Source organism: Helianthus annuus, chromosome 14, assembly GCF_002127325.2.
Source record: "Helianthus annuus cultivar XRQ/B chromosome 14, HanXRQr2.0-SUNRISE, whole genome shotgun sequence".
Lineage (NCBI taxonomy): Eukaryota > Viridiplantae > Streptophyta > Magnoliopsida > Asterales > Asteraceae > Helianthus > Helianthus annuus.
Window position 1 is genome coordinate 25,883,933 of NC_035446.2, and position 16,234 is coordinate 25,900,166.

Genomic DNA, 16,234 nt, shown 5'->3' on the forward strand with positions numbered 1-16,234 from the left:
CAGGTTGCAACAGTCAAAAATAGGAGTTTTTGAATTTTGGACTAAAATGACAATAAAAGTGAAACCACAGAAACCCAGATTTAAAAAGTTTTAGATTTGGACTAAAATGGCAAAAGTGCTCAAATCACAGGGACCAAAATGGCAGTTTACTCCAATAAATTATATATATATATATATATATATATATATATATATATATATATATATATATATATATATATATATATATATATATGGAACCCATTAAGTCTAACCACCATCCAAGTCAATATCCACCGTTGGATCATGCTGATCTCAGCCGTTTAAACTCCCAAAAATAACCGCTCTTATGGCGGTTATTTACAGTTTTCTTAGCTGGTGGTTACTTCCACCTTTTCCTACCCATGATCTCCACAATTCAACTTAATCCTCCTACAAACTTGGGTAGTGGTATCAATTCAGTATTGTTATATAATGTACAAGCCACATACAAAATTCCTATTTTTCAATTGAATTATTCTTGAAGAATAAAAGAAATCCCTGCAATCCTCGTCGTTGAGCCTCCCGATCACAGGTCGGCTTTTGTTCATATTTGAAAGTATCATAGCTATTATGCTCTTTCTTTTAGTTTTTCTCGGATTGGTTTCGTATTTGATTGAAGGTATCATTGAATTTTGATTTTTTAACCGAAAATCTGTTTAAATTTTTTTTAATTTTGGTTGTCGGGTCAACTGAAACTAGTGTAGGTGCGGATGAAGCTGACACATATAACAAGGAATATTGTTCGAGATTGCTCCGATTGCCTTAATAAAGTACAGCATGGTAACCCTAGGATTGCTTTTCTTTGTAAATTTTCTAACCATATGCTAAATCAAACGGAAAAGTTGTTACAAATACCCCACTCCCAAATATCTCTACTACTAATGTCCTCTTTGAGGATTTTAAGGCTGTTAAGCAAACACAAGCAATGGAAGTTGCCTTGTGGTGGACAGATAATTGCCACATAGATTCTTGAAACGCAATATATAGTTGCATAGAAGACAAGGACCTACTGATTTTACAGAGTAGATTGGGGGCTTTCTGCATGAACATTGTTATTTTGTAATAACCTTTGTTCCTTTTAATATTGTCGCAGACTTCTGGCTTGTGGTTAACCGTGATATATGCTTATCTTTATAGAGTGTATGGTACAAAAAAGGTATGTGGGTCTTTATTTTAGAATATGGGTGCTAAACGGGCCGTGTTCACGGGTTGACGGGTTCAACCCAACCCGAACCCGAAAATTTTAGAGGAACCCGAACCCGAAAATCGTTTCATACATATGAACCCGACCCTGACCTGAATATTCGCAGGCTGACCCGAACCCGACCCGTTCAACCCGAATTTTTTTATTTTTTATTTTTTTTTCAAAAAATTAATATATTGAAATTTACATCTACTAAAAAAACACAAATTAGATAATAAAATTACATTAAAATCATAAAATCTTATGTCAATTTCTATTGTTAAGTTATAAGTATAGCATACAATACACACCAAATTTAATTTATAACATAAAACATATTGTAAAAAATATAATATTATAGAAATGGGTTAAATGGGTCAACCCGTCAAACCAACCGGGTTGATCCGAACCTGACCCGTTTAGCTAAACGGGTTGGCGGGTTCAACCTGAAATTGACCCGAACCCGTTTAGACTAAACCCAAACCCGCGAATTTTGTGTTTGATTCGGGTCGTGTCAGAAATTCACACCCCTATTTTAGAACATTCTATTACTGATATTTGTACTCCACTTTATTTTTTATCCTTAAATCTTGATTTTGTTCTCTTCTTTAATTATTTTGTTTCCTTCAATGCAGAGGTATTGATGGCTAACCAGGTACTTGAAGTTTAAAGGATCTTTTCTCTAACTATAATATATTCAGCACATTAGCTCAATTGGAAACATCATATATAAGTATATGTTAGCACTAGGTAGTTTAGTTTTAATGTTTAATATTATAATCCCTATGCACTCTCTTTTCTGATCTTTGTTGAAAGCATCTATTGCAAGATCATATGATCATATGATGTTGATTGTACATATCTTACTATGTTTTTTTTACTTTAGAAAGTTGTCTAATCCGCTAGATAGAGATGGATCGCACTACCTGGAGAACCACCACCTCCTAATGATTTAGAAATTGGTGACTGGCTTCCACGCTTTGTTGTTTTTCAAGGACTGTACATTTTCTTGTATTTCGTGTCCACATGTAACTAGCTAATTCAAATCCTGATGATTTGGCTTTTGTTTATCAATCTTTTTATAAATGGGTTTGTTGAAGGTATACCAATCTATGCTAACTTAAAATGGTGCATATACAAGTCCACCACCCACCCTTTTGTCTGATGATGTGGAAGTCTTTTCTTCACATTATGATGTTCTAAACTTAGAATATATACTCTTTTCGATGGATAAAGGGGTTGATCTACACACAGCAGATCTTACAGGCCCTATCCCTTTGTCATTTCATTTATTTAAAACTTAATAACTATTTCATATAAGTTGTTCAGTTTTTCTTCCTATATTTCTATATATGACTACAAAATTGTTTTAAGTTATATCAAAATATTATGAATTCTGAAATTCATTGTTGACAGTTTAATTTTACCAAGGATTACAAAGCGTAAATATATGCAAATCTAAGTTTACACCATGTGCAAAAGTAGTTTTAACTTATAAAATAAAGTATATATTCTGAGTTCACATTATGTGTAAAAGTAGTTTTAACTCATAAAAAAGAACATATATAGCATCCGAAAACATAAGTCCACATATATATTTACGAAAGAAACGTTTTACTCATGTCGCGCTTAAGGAATCGGGTTGTTGGTACCGGTCCTAGAAATTGGCCTAACCAAGCTAATTTATAAAAATATTTGGACTGGTTGCCACTTTTTGACTTGGCCGGTCTTAAAAGGACCAGGCTTAGGCCCATTGCGCATCTTGGGATCATATCTTACTTTCATTTATCTGAGCATTATATTTGGTGATAACATAGGAGCCAATGCTAGAATCAACCTCTAATAAACTCTTTGTTGTGGATGAAATATAGAAGACAATCTATACTATTTGTAATGATGTTGTAACTGTTGGATTCCAGAGATGTTGGGACGTTAATATAGACAACATGTTGAAACTTCTTATATTTCCAGTGCTTCTTCTTTCATTAAGAATCGAAGGTTCTGATGTATGAATTTTCTCTCATCATATGTTTCTTATTGTCCTCCTAACTCTTATTGTTTTGAACTTATTCAAGAACCATGCAAGAAACCTCTTTTTATGTAACTGGAAATCAGTCGAGGATTTTTCAAATCATTTACTTATGAATGGGTCGATTTTGTTTACGTTTATTAAAATATTTTGATAATAAGTGTTTCGCTAAATCCCTATTTATTTAGCCCCCAAGCCTAACCTGATTAGGCAAGGTATGAATTCACACTCAAAAGGGTAATTTGTTTTTTTTTCATAGTAACTAACTTCTTTATGTTTGTGTAGTGTTTTTAAATTTATGATTAAGTGTTTTTTTGTTAATAATAGATTGCAGTACAATTGGTATATAATATGTTCTGTAATTATTTTTTATTTGTTTGCTTTGTAAACTTATTAATTTCTATGTGTACTGTGTTATGTTGTATAGATGCATGCTTTTGTACTAAAATGTTATTTGTATTGTATGACTGATATCCTTTGAGTATAACTATCTGCCCACACGTGTAGTATATCAACACTTTATGACCTTACTGTGCAGTGAAGATTCTGAATGTGAATTATGGTCGTGCCCTAAATGGTTCAGAAAGCTACTTTTGCTTTCAGGGAATGACTACTTGGACTAAGATCACACCTGCCAGTTGCCAATGCTGCCACCAAGGTATATTCTTGCTGGTCTTTGATTCTTTCTTGTAGGGCTTTGATTTTTTGATGCTCTCTCAAGTTTTGATGATTTCTGTTTGAATTTATGTATGTGTCTATGTTGGATTATGATGAGAATTATCATGTTAATTTTGTACTCAAACATAGTGAATTCATTTCCCCCTTCAGCCATTCGTTCTTGCCTCTCGCCAGTACCCTCAAAACTGAAACCATCGTTCTCGCCAGCAATGAGTTTGGAGCCAAGTGAATTTCTTTCAGAATACTATCCAGGATTGCAATTTTAGGGTTGTGTGAACCAAAGAGACGAACACACCAAAGGGACAAAGAGGTAGTGAGTACGTTGTTTCTTCTTTATACATTACTTTCTTTTTACTAAATGGTTGGTTTCGTTCTTTGTGATTCATGTTAACTTCTTGATATTTGAAGTTAAAATGGTGTGGTGATGTTTGGTTGTATATTTGTCACTCTGTCACTTTTATTTTAGGAATAATGGATTTTAATAATCCTAACTATTAGCAGTTGGCCAGCAATGGTCCTAACTTCAAAAATAACCAGTGGTTGTCCCACCTTTTCATATATTGTAAATCAATGGATTTTTACTAAACCGAAAAAGATAAGGGGATAAAAAGAAATTAAGGTTGTATTATTAAAGATCCATTAGTTTACAATATGTGAAAAGCTGGGACCACCACTGGTTATTTTTTAAGTTGGGACCGTTGCCGGCCAACGGCTAATAGTTTGGATTCCTTTATTTTATATTGTTGTGTGGTTGTACACTGTTCACGTTCGTTTTCCTTTTGTAAATTAAGAATGGTGCTTTTGTTTAGAATGTTGTTTAGACTTGTGTCCACTTAATGTAGGTGTTTGGGATTGCTTATTTTGAGCCCCTTTTAAGTTTTTTACTTCTTAAAAGTTAATAGGTCATTTTTGTAGTGTTTGGATAATGTATTTTGAGAATGAGTTTTAGTGGTTTGAAAAGAAGAAAAGGAAAAATTTGATGGTTGCAACCTTTTCAAAAAAGGATATGGTAAAGAAGAAAAGGAGAAGTGTTCCCGAACACACTCAATATATACATTATCTTTGTTTGTTACGTTGTTAGCGTCAGCCGTCCAACGGACGGGTATTAAACTAGTTAAGTCATTGGTCCATGTATAATTATGAATGGGCTGAGAATTAAAAAGAGAATCATGTTTGTGTATAGAGGTTCACAAACCCGTATTTTTTATGCCCAGTTTCGGCTGTTGAACCGTAGAGAAAAATCAGGTATTGCAATAACTGGGTATGGTTTTGGTTTTAGGTCTTAGCCAAAAAATTATACCCTGTGTATCTGGTTCTTCAGGAATCAAGTATTATAATATGCTATTTGATAAAACTGGTCTAGGGGTAGAACCCATTCCAATGAAAGAGGTAACACTTTTAGAAGCCATTTTCAAATGATTTTAGAGCATTTTTTGCGTTTTGATCTTTTTCAACTATTTATACCAAGTCTATGGGTGAAGAAATACATTAAAAAGCAAAAAAAAAAAAAAAAAACAAAACAAAACAAAAAAAGAAAAAACCCATATTTGAGGTTCTAAAAGCTCTATGTTGAAAACATGCAGATCTCGAAAAAAAAAATACACAAGCCACGGTAGTAAGTGATTAATACCCGGTATCGGGTATTTTAATACCTGGGTTCGAGTATAGAACTGGTTCCGGTTTTGGGAATAAATCAGGTATGAAGCGCATGATGTTCTAGTTACGGGTATTAAGGTCCAAATGTATACTCTATGCATACCCTGCTGGTAGGGTCAGTTCCTAAATACCCGGTTCTAAAAAAATCCGGTTCCAGACATTTTCTACCGGGTACTGGTGGTTCCGGTTTTTTTTCACACCTCTCTTTGTGTAGGTTACGGATGTCAACATAATTATATTATGAGTTAATTACACAGATAGTCTTTGTTGTTTGTTGAAATTAACACCTTTCAGTACTAACCTTTTTTTTGTATTTGTAACATATTTGAGTATTAAGGCTAACTCCCGTTCATTTTTCTTTTAAATAAGTGTAAAATTACTAAAACACCCTTAGATATTTTTTCTCTTAGTACTCAAATGTGTTATTTTCATTAAACCATAAGAACTATCTGTGTAAATAACTCTAAAAACATGAAAACTCATTATATTTGTAAAAAATATATATTATAAAATATGCCACAAAAAATATTTAGTAATTATATTCTTAAAATATTATATGAAAAAGTTATGGTCGTTTTAAATTAACGAGGGAATTGATATTTAAGATTTGATGATGATAAAAGCTAAACCCAGGGAAAACCATCTCCACCTGATGGAATAAGTTAGATTACAATTTAATGTCCAGAAGTTTCCTCTCTTGAAAGATTATCCAAACAACCACCTAAACTATTGGAACAAAGAACTGTTGCCCTAGAGATACAAGACAACAAGTACAAGTGCGAATGAAAAGTGGTGGTTCAACTAGTAAATAGTCAAAGTCAACAAAGTGAAGACTGAAGACCAGATGACCAAGTCAACAAGTCAAAGAAAGACCAAAAAACTGGATTCCAAAAGTGTTGGATTCTACCAGTAGTTTTGGAATTCACGTTGTTTACTTGTATTTTACAACAGTTTTTGTTTTAGTTGTTTATTTCCTAATTGTCCAGCAGTTTTGCAAAACTGGTGTAAGTTACACATTTATTGGGTTATTTAGGGTCACCTTCATGTTGATATCACCGGTAGTTCTCTCCTCTATAAAAGTCCAGTCTGTAATGTAACATAAAAATGTAACTCTAAGAGCTAAAAAATAAAAGAACTTAGAGAGAGAATTCACCTGGTGAAAGGGGGTACTATTGTACATCTGATCGTAATTTGACATATGAATAATATATGAATCATTGAAAATCATTTCCAAATCAAGTAGTGTCTATGATGATTTGTTATAACTGTTTGTTTGATTACTTTGTTAATATAAACGGTTTTATCAAAAACACACACAATTCACCAACTCTCAGATCCAACAATTGGTATCATAGCAAGGTTACACCGAATTGACTTAATCGTTGATTTAGAAGACAAACCAACTCATATTGATAACTAATTGAGTGGTCAAAAGGACTTGAGAAGAACTAAACCAATTGGAACATTAAATTGACGTGATATTCTTCTATTTTAGAGTAATTATCAATAGAATTCAGGGAGATGTTAATCACTCATGATCTTCACAATACTGGATAGGCTACCAAGCTACTTGTTCATAAGTCCGCCCCTGAGTATCACCACCGACACATAGATTAAATGTACATGGATCTAGAGAATGGTGGGACTATGGGAGGACCAAAACTAGTTAAAGCTTAGTTTAAGAACCTGGAACTGGTTATTTTAGTAACCGGGGATTTTATACTTGTAACCGAACCCAACCCTACGCGTAGGGTATGGATAGGGTATACATTTTGAGCTCAATACCCGTACACAATTAATACCCGAAAAAAACCCGGAACCGGTTTTTTATGGTTGGTTTGGGAAATCTTTGTTTGCTAAATTAGTTAATTTGAGTCTACCATTTTAGTTACTCTTATGAAACTTAGAACAAGTCCAAATGGGTTAGTCATCTATTTGGGTCAACCCACAACACTTATATTAATTTCTATATATTACATTACAGTATTAAATAAATTAAAAAAAAAAACTGATTTGCAAGGTAGTTTGCTCTTAGAAAACACTATAAATGACAATTCAACTTGTTTTAACACACATTTTATAAGTAAATAAGTTAAAACTGTAACCTCCAACAAGAAATCACAGAGAACAGAATACTTTAAAATTGTCTAAAGATCTTTATTTTAAATTAAATATATTCATAAATATACCCAAAAAATAGCAAAATAAAAAATGGCACACAACTTTAGTTTACAAACATACAAGCAGATCATCAAAAAAGGAATTTCGGCACAACTAACCGCGGACAAAAGCAGTAACGCGACAGAGGAAAAAATGCAGGGATTAGAATCACCTCGCCTTTGCTTTACATTACCTCTGCCATTTCCTCTCTGCAACAACCACATAAACCAGTCAGATGCCAGAAATGCCAAAAAAATGTCAAAAATGATGACATGGATGATGAAGTGGCGGTAAGTTTGCCCATGTGGCGCCATGTGAAGATATTGGATGAAATATTTGAAACTTTCAGGTTTCTTTATTAAGGCAATTAGGAGTGTAAACGGTTCGAGCTCTATATATGTTAGCTCAAGCTCGGCTAGTGAGAAATTTCTCAAACGTGAGGTCGAACTATTTTACATATATACATACATAATTATTTTTAAATATATCATGAATTAAAACTTTATATTTTAAACATAATATATAGTATTTAGTTAATTTTAGGATAATTATATGTATAATTACTTCTATTATGTAATAAATGTTGGACTTTATTAAATATTACATAATAAGATTAATTAAATCCATATAATTACGGGCCCCTTAAAGTTTGCCTTAATTCAAGCTTTTAGTGAGCCAATCTCCAGTGGCTCACGAGCAGCTCGACTCGTTTACTTTAATAATTTTTTATGCAATTTAGTCACTAAATATAACAATACCTGGATTACTTTTTCCCTTGGTGGTCTGTTGTGGGGTCCGCTTGAGCCGTGGTGAGCCATGCCTGCCGCTAACCGAACCGGGCAACGAGTGTCTCTTTTTCAAATAAGCTTCTTTACTTTGCACATCTGGACTTGAACTTGGTGAGTTATTCGCCAGAGCTTTTGCTTTTGCGGATTCAGTAATTTGCATGTAACTTGGTATAGAATTACTACTGCAACTATCTCGAGGTTCCTGATCAACTGGTTGTTCAGAACTTTGTGACCCTAGAGAATCCCTCCGGTTCGTGGGTTTAGCCTCTTTAGGTAAATGGTCCAAACTATTTCTTACAGTTGACCTTTTAGTATTTGACCATGGTTTCGGTTTTTGAATCCGTACCTTTTTACTCCTTTTGTTATCTGATATCTGGCTAGATGGTGTTACTACGTGTTCAGAGGCGGTTACATGACCTTTTATTGATGTTTCTGGGGACTCGACTTCTTTATGCATTGATGATGACTTGTACATTTGACGGCCGGTTTCAAGTTCCAGCTCAATGTGTTCATTAGACGTGTTGCAATCAAAGTTTTCTGATAGATTCGAAATGGAGCGAGTCAACTCAGTGCCTACGACTTTCACTTCTTTGTTGCATTCAGTGTTTCCAATCTCTGATGGATCTGGTGAGTCAAGCATGGATGTGACGGAAAGCTCAGTTCCACATTCTGACCCACCGTTTCGACTATGACCCAATTTTATGCTTTTGTAAACTGGTGGTCCCACAGATTCAACAGAAACATTTTTATCCGCAGGAGAATCCACCATGTGTTCTTGATTTAAAGAATTGATGGAAGTCAATGACTTGTTCGTAGAAGTCAACTCCTCGAATCTTGAATGGGCCGCAATGAATGCTGAATTACTCGGCTTTCTTGATCCAAACACAGACTTTCTTTCCTCTGAATCTGCTTGTTCAGTGGCAGCCCGCTTGGAAGGACGTTTGGGCTGTTCAACGTCCACTACGGGCTTCTCGGGCCCGAGTTCAGGCCCAGTATTTGATGCATGTGGGTCCATAAGTTGGGGAGAAGACACCGATGTCCACCTTTCCAGCCATTTCCAAGCGGGATCGTCTTTCGATGGATCATATTTTATACTAATTTGTTTGGTTCTTGGTGTGGATTCCAATAGCTTTTAATGAAACTAGAATGTTAATTTTTGATCACTGAAGTAAGATACAAAAAGGTATGATACAATATGTGTTGATTTTCGGATGACATCTTAAATCAGGTAAAACGATAATGGGTCAAATAAGTCGAAAGTTGTGAAAGTGTATTGAAAATGCGTAAAACCTTCTAAATTGTTATGTTAAAACAATAGATTATTATTTTTATTATAAAGATTCTTTAGACGTAATTAACACATCAATTATTCATATAAAAACAAGAGACAAGAAAGTGCTTGTGGGTCGGCGCTACTCGACTTGGAATGCACAAAAAATTGAAAATTTTGACATGAACCCTACCTGAAGGGTCAATGGATTCAAAAAGCATAAAACCTTATAAATTGTTTTGTCAAAACAAATATATATATATATAGAAAAAGTGTAACGTACAATAGGGCTTATCGTTCGATACGTACGCGATCATCCCAGCCGTTCGATCTGGTGCGAATTCAATCTTCGCATGTTAAAAAAAGGCAAATGAAATCGCATGGCCAGAAAATTCAATGAAATCGCATGTTTGAAATCCCATGCAAATGAAATCGCATGTGAAAAAATGGCTAACATAGGGTAATGTGAAAAATGGCATGGGGTGTGTAGATGGACAAAATCGCATGTGGAAGATTGAATTCGCACCAGATCGTACGACTGGGATTATCGCGTACGTATCGTACGATAAGCCCTATTGTACGTTACCTCTCTCTCTCTCTCTCTCTCTCTCTATATATATATATATATATATATATATATATTATTTTTTACAATATCGATTTTGTAAACATATCTAGCACATTAATTAGTAAAGAAAGAGGACAAACAAGTTCTTGTGGGTCAGCCCAACCTTACATGGAGTGAACAGAAAATTGAGATAAACCCTACTTGACCAGTTACTGAACCCGCCCGATTAACCCATATGGAAGGTTAAACAGATCCAAATGATAAATAAGAAAAAAAATATTATTACCTGGATAGTGAATCGGTTACTGAGTAACTTCTCAATTGTAGTATATGTTGGATGTGGTAAGGTTTTAGAATCTTGTTTCCCCTGAAAGAAACAAATAAACGGCATATAACAGTTAATGGTTGAAGCAAAAATAGTAGATGGAACAATTTGTTTTACTATATACATACATCAAATTATACCATTTTACGTGTAGACGTTTTTTCAAGAGGCATGCTACGTTGGCGGGCACGAACAAGAGCTTGCATCTTAACAATAGATTGAATGCAACGCAGCGTTCCAGCAGCACGACAACGAACCAAATGCCCTCGTACAGCAGCTTGTAATATCACAATTTTCCTATACTTTATCAGTTCTCTCTGAGCCTAAACAATACATGCAACCGTAATTAACAGATATTATCTGAATTAGGGGCTTAGGGCTTATTAGCTAGTAAAATATATTGGAAGTAGAAGCCGCAAGGTGGTGATCAGGCGGGTTAAGTAACAGCTTTGGGTTAAAAGTTAAAAAATTACATTTTCACTACAGGTCAGGTAGACTAGACCCACAAACACTTTTTGGCCAATTTTATGTTTTTTTTTATAAATCATTTTATGCATAAACTATGATTACAGAAATATTATTAAAATAATAATCTAATATTTATATACAAAGATTTAGGAGGCTGTAAGACATGTACAAAAAACCGGTTTCAGGAAAAAAAAATCGGTTTTTGAATCTAAACCAGTTTGAAAAAAGGAAAAATTACAAGTTTTGTCCTTTATCTTTATACCACTTTTCAGGCGGTGTCCTTTTTCACAAATGTTGACAGGCGGTGTCCTTTACTAGGTATTTTGTTGCAAGTTTAGTCCTTTACACCCAACCCAGTTAAAAAACCCTGTTAATTGTTGACATGCGGTGTCCTTTACTAGGTATTTTGTTTGCAAGTTTAGTCCTTTACACCCAACCCAGTTAAAAAACCCTGTTAATTGTTGACATGCGGTGTCCTTTACTAGGTATTTTGTTGCAAGTTTAGTCCTTTACACCCAACCCAGTTAAAAACCCTTGTTAATTTTTGACATGCGGTGTCCTTTACTAGGTATTTTGTTTGCAAGTTTAGTCCTTTACCTATGTATTTTGTTGCAAGTTTAGTCCTTTACACCCAACAATTAACAGGGTTTTTTAACTGGGTTGGGTGTAAAGGACTAAACTTGCAACAAAATACCTAGTAAAGGACACCGCCTGTCAACATTTATTAAAAAGGACACCGCCTGAAAAGTGGTATAAAGATAAAGGACAAAACTTGTAATTTTTCCTTGAAAAAATACCGGTTTGTTTACCACTCAAAAAAACGGTTTGGTTTGTAAAAAAGAAAAAACCGATTTGTCACCTCCAGGCCTGTATGCATTAGTATCGACTTTAGGCAATGTTTGACCTATATGAATAAAACACCGCCTACACATTTATAAGTAAACGCGTTGAAACTGCTATAGAAGTAAAAACATACCAAGTATTTCCTAACAGCAGACTGGATGACAATGACGGATGATTCATCAAGACTGGAATCGAATTTACTTTCATCCTTATCAGCAACTTCAGTGACCAAACTAGACACCGTATTGTCCTTGGTAGTTGATGTTGACACGCAAGGCAATTCCTCTGTACATAGATTTGCAGTAGTTTTCTCAGGTACAGAAATGACAGGTGGTTCATAGTTGATAACAACAGGTTCTGAGTTCTTATTCTCGGAAGGTATTTCGGTTATGACAGTACTTGTTAGTACTTGATGTCCCGCTGATCGTTTGCGGAAGCTCCATCCTCTTTTATCGGAACCGTTGTTCTGAATTGGTTTAACATAAGCTCACTAAGTTAGAAGACACACACACACTTATATCTAAATCTGTAAACTTATGGCTTTAACTTCTTTTGAAAAGAAAGGTATATCATATATTATTAGCTAAATAAAGATAGTTCAAGATTAGGCCTTGGTTGATTATCCTGTTTTAGATTATATTCACAGACTCCGTTATTATAAGTTTTCTGATATTCTGCATTGATGGGGGAATGTTCAGTTGATCGGAGATTGGGATGCGGACAGGGAATTCCCTACTTCTGAAAACCAAGGATAGCGCATCCCTAAATCCCCAGGCGGCCCCACTTTTCTTAGTAAGATAATGGCAATGCTTCCGGATCGGGTTTGGGATTTGCTACACCCCTGCTTTGCTTGTCTCGGGCCTGCGCTTTTTAAGCGACATGCTCACCCATTGTGCCTTGAGCTTTTGACTACCTAGTTTCGCTTTTTAGTAATAAATGCCACATATAATCAATGTTTATACTTTCTTTATACATGGAAGCTCATTACTCATCTTTAGTCAGTATTGTGATAATTAATTAATAATATTAATAATATTACTAATAAATTAATAAGCAAATAAAGTTAAAACACAAGATTACACAATTATAATAACAAAACTCTTCATGTATATAACATCAACAATTCAACCCTAATCACAAAATGCGGCAAATCTATACCTTTATTTCAATAAAAATCAACAAGCATACACAAATCATGATCTCAATCTCAAGCCCTCACCACTCCAACAACAAAAAACACACTGAATTTCAACCTTACAACAACCAGAGATCGAGATATCACATAAATTACAAACAAATACCTCAGCAGAAGCATTCAGATCGTCTCTATCGACGGATTCAGAGCTGTTGCTGCCACAAGCAATGATTCTGAAGCAATATCCGCTAGATCTTCCCATGATCCAACCTGTATATAGCTCAATCGAGAATCAAACAATTTGAATTGTGCTTAATCGGTTATTTGTACAGATTTTACAGTTTAACATTGTTTGGCCAATGATGGAACTTGCAGTTAGTTGGAGGGAAGAGTGTGAGTGAGAGAGTTGGCAGGTAGTGAAACCGGGACGTGAACATGATTATTATATCGAGCTAATAATTGTGTTTCAATTCCGCACATGTATGTTGGTAGTTTGGTTTTAACAGAAAATTATTTATTATTTAAAAATTCAAAAGTTACCAAAGTTGGATGATGATGATGAATAGCTTGGTTATCCGAGGTAATCCAATGACAAAAAAATGACCTTACGTGTCTGGGTTGTTAAAGCCTATTATCTTTAGTTTTATCAAAAATCTACCACATGAAGGCTTATTGGGATAAAATCCTGTTGGGATTGGATCAAACTTGAGACATGTGACCTTCAACCTTAAATCTTCACTTCCCCTCTTATGCCGGTTGAGTTATAGCTCATTAGCTAGAGTAGCTATTTATAATTTTTGTTATAGAAATTAAACAAATATATTTTAAATATCCTTCATCATGAAAAATCAATTTACTTTATTTAAAAATTTGATAAATAATTTATTATTTGTATTGGGTTTGATTTTTTTAAATTAACCGAATTCAGAAACTGAAAGGCTCAGGAGTGGGAACGGGTGTGAATTTGACTCTACAGATAAATCGATTCGCAAAGCGTCGTTCCAATGGAGAGGAGATTAAGAGACGATAGTCGGCCAACAATTCCTTTCCAATGGGGCTCTTGTAAGTTCCCAATGAGTGCTTAATGAATTGATAGAACCTACGCATGAGTGGTATTTTCTTTTCTTTCCGTTTTGATTTTAATAACTATCATCGTATGAAAAAACAAAGAAAATTCGTGTTTTGATATGATGATTTGTAAGCATTGAAAGTTCAAAGACTCAATTAAATCAGTTTGAAATTGGTGCTTTGTTCTCAATAGACCTACTTATGAGTTATCTCTCTCACATGCTAATTTGATAAGTTAATGAAGAAGAATTGCCAAGGTACTTTTGACACAACTAAAAGTTTCATTACATTTTCATTGTTGCTCTAATTTTTTTTTGAACCACGGATTTCTTTTGATTTCTATTGTCTGTAGGACTTGAACTCAAGATCTCCCTTTCTTAAACCCAAGTGTTTAAAGAAGTAAAGGTTTTGTCTTTGCCAAGTGTTTCAAACTTTCATGAGTACATGTTTCATAAGGAGCGGTTAGGATTAGTATGTGGTTTGTATTTGTATTTTGTTTCATCTTGTCGATCTTCATGAAAAGTTACAAAATAACAAACCACTTTAGAGTTTTCTTCGCTTCTTAAAAATTTTCATACAAGCATAAAATGATAGGTTGGTTAATTTTTTTTTTTCAATCTTTGGTTTTAACTGCATTTGTTTGTCATAGCATATATCATCCATCTTAAAAATTCATATTTGATTACTCCATGAGTCCATGATATAATATTTGATTTTGAATGCAGATTTTCTTTTTAGAGTAGTGAACAAATCAATAATCTAAATATAAGCAAAGAATCTTTCACATTATTATATAATGATACCAATCGGAAATCTAATGTAAGTAACAAAAGTCTATTGTATCACATGATGATACCACTGAGTTCATATATCATAACCAATTTACAGTCATGGACCACCCATTCTCATGTATCAAAATGTGGTGTGTAGGACACCCACATACCAAACCACCAATCACCTATCTACTTTTAGATACATCGTGACTTGTCATAATATCATTTATGGTGTCACGTTGATGGTGCCATAAGGCCACATGGTATGGTCACGATAAGTTCAGGTTCATTACCCGTCGACCATGGTTGGAAACACCGCCCCTCTTCTTCGAGACCTATTTTGAAGAGTTAAAACTAAGAGTATTCCGGAGATAGTTACCAAAAATAATATGTTTATTATTACTATTACTATTACTATTACTAATTTACTATTACTATTACTATTACTACGGGCTTGAAAGTATGAATGTTGTAGAAGTCGCTAGGAGTTCGGTGTCCCGGAAGTTGTGAGTACTAATGGAGTACTCGAATATGGTAAATTATAAAGAAATTAATAACTTATGTAAAATATTTTTTATCTGAAGATTTACTTTAATCATTAAAAATTAGATTAGTTTATATAAAACTTGATAAATAGTTTATAGTTTGTATTGGGTTTGATATTTTTGTTGGAAATATTGAAGGTAAACATACAAGTTGGTATGTTTCCTTCATCCCACATTGGTAGGGGGAGTGAACTTTGAGTAGTTTATAAGGGATTACTTCTTATGGGCCTCCAAAGTGTTAAATGGGTTGAGAAGTGGATGAAGCCCACACGCGTGCCGAGCCGAGCCGCGAGCTCGCGAATGGTCGCGTTTGAGGCGCACTTTACAGGTATAGTTGTAGGGGTCATTATTGCAAAACTGCCTCCTAATTGTCCTAATTGAAAAGATTTCTCAAAGAGAATGATGCACAAGTTTGAGGACTACTCTTTGGACGAACTGTTGAAGCACCTCCGAATTGAGGAGGAAACACCCACACCCACCAAAAAAAAAATATTGCCGAAGGTGTTGGTGGAGGTGGGGGTTTAGTTTTTTTTTTAGATTTTTTTAGATTTTTTTTTGGGGGGGGGGGGGGGTAAGGTTTTTTTTTAGGTTTTTGAGGGGTGGGGGTAGGGGTTAGGTTATTTTTTAGGTTTTTGGGGGTGGGGGTTAGGTTCTTTGGGGTTTTTTTGGTGAGCTATATTTTTTTTTTTATTGCCGGGGGGGGGGGGGGGGGGTTTAGGTTTTT

The 16,234-nt window shown here is 34.5% G+C and overlaps 1 protein-coding gene across 1 annotated transcript; it reads right to left on the bottom strand.

The window, feature by feature from the left end:
• Positions 1 to 7,700: 7,700 nt before the first annotated feature.
• On the bottom strand, positions 7,701 to 13,568 carry LOC110908251 (protein IQ-DOMAIN 32). The gene is made up of 6 exons (XM_022153166.2): positions 13,291 to 13,568; positions 12,123 to 12,455; positions 10,819 to 11,001; positions 10,640 to 10,720; positions 8,486 to 9,644; positions 7,701 to 7,936 (listed from the first exon to the last, which is right to left on the bottom strand). The coding sequence occupies exons 1-6, from the start codon at positions 13,384 to 13,386 to the stop codon at positions 7,917 to 7,919; spliced, it is 1,872 nt and encodes a 623-aa protein (XP_022008858.1). The 5' UTR covers positions 13,387 to 13,568; the 3' UTR covers positions 7,701 to 7,916.
• Between the last annotated feature and the right edge of the window lie 2,666 nt (positions 13,569 to 16,234).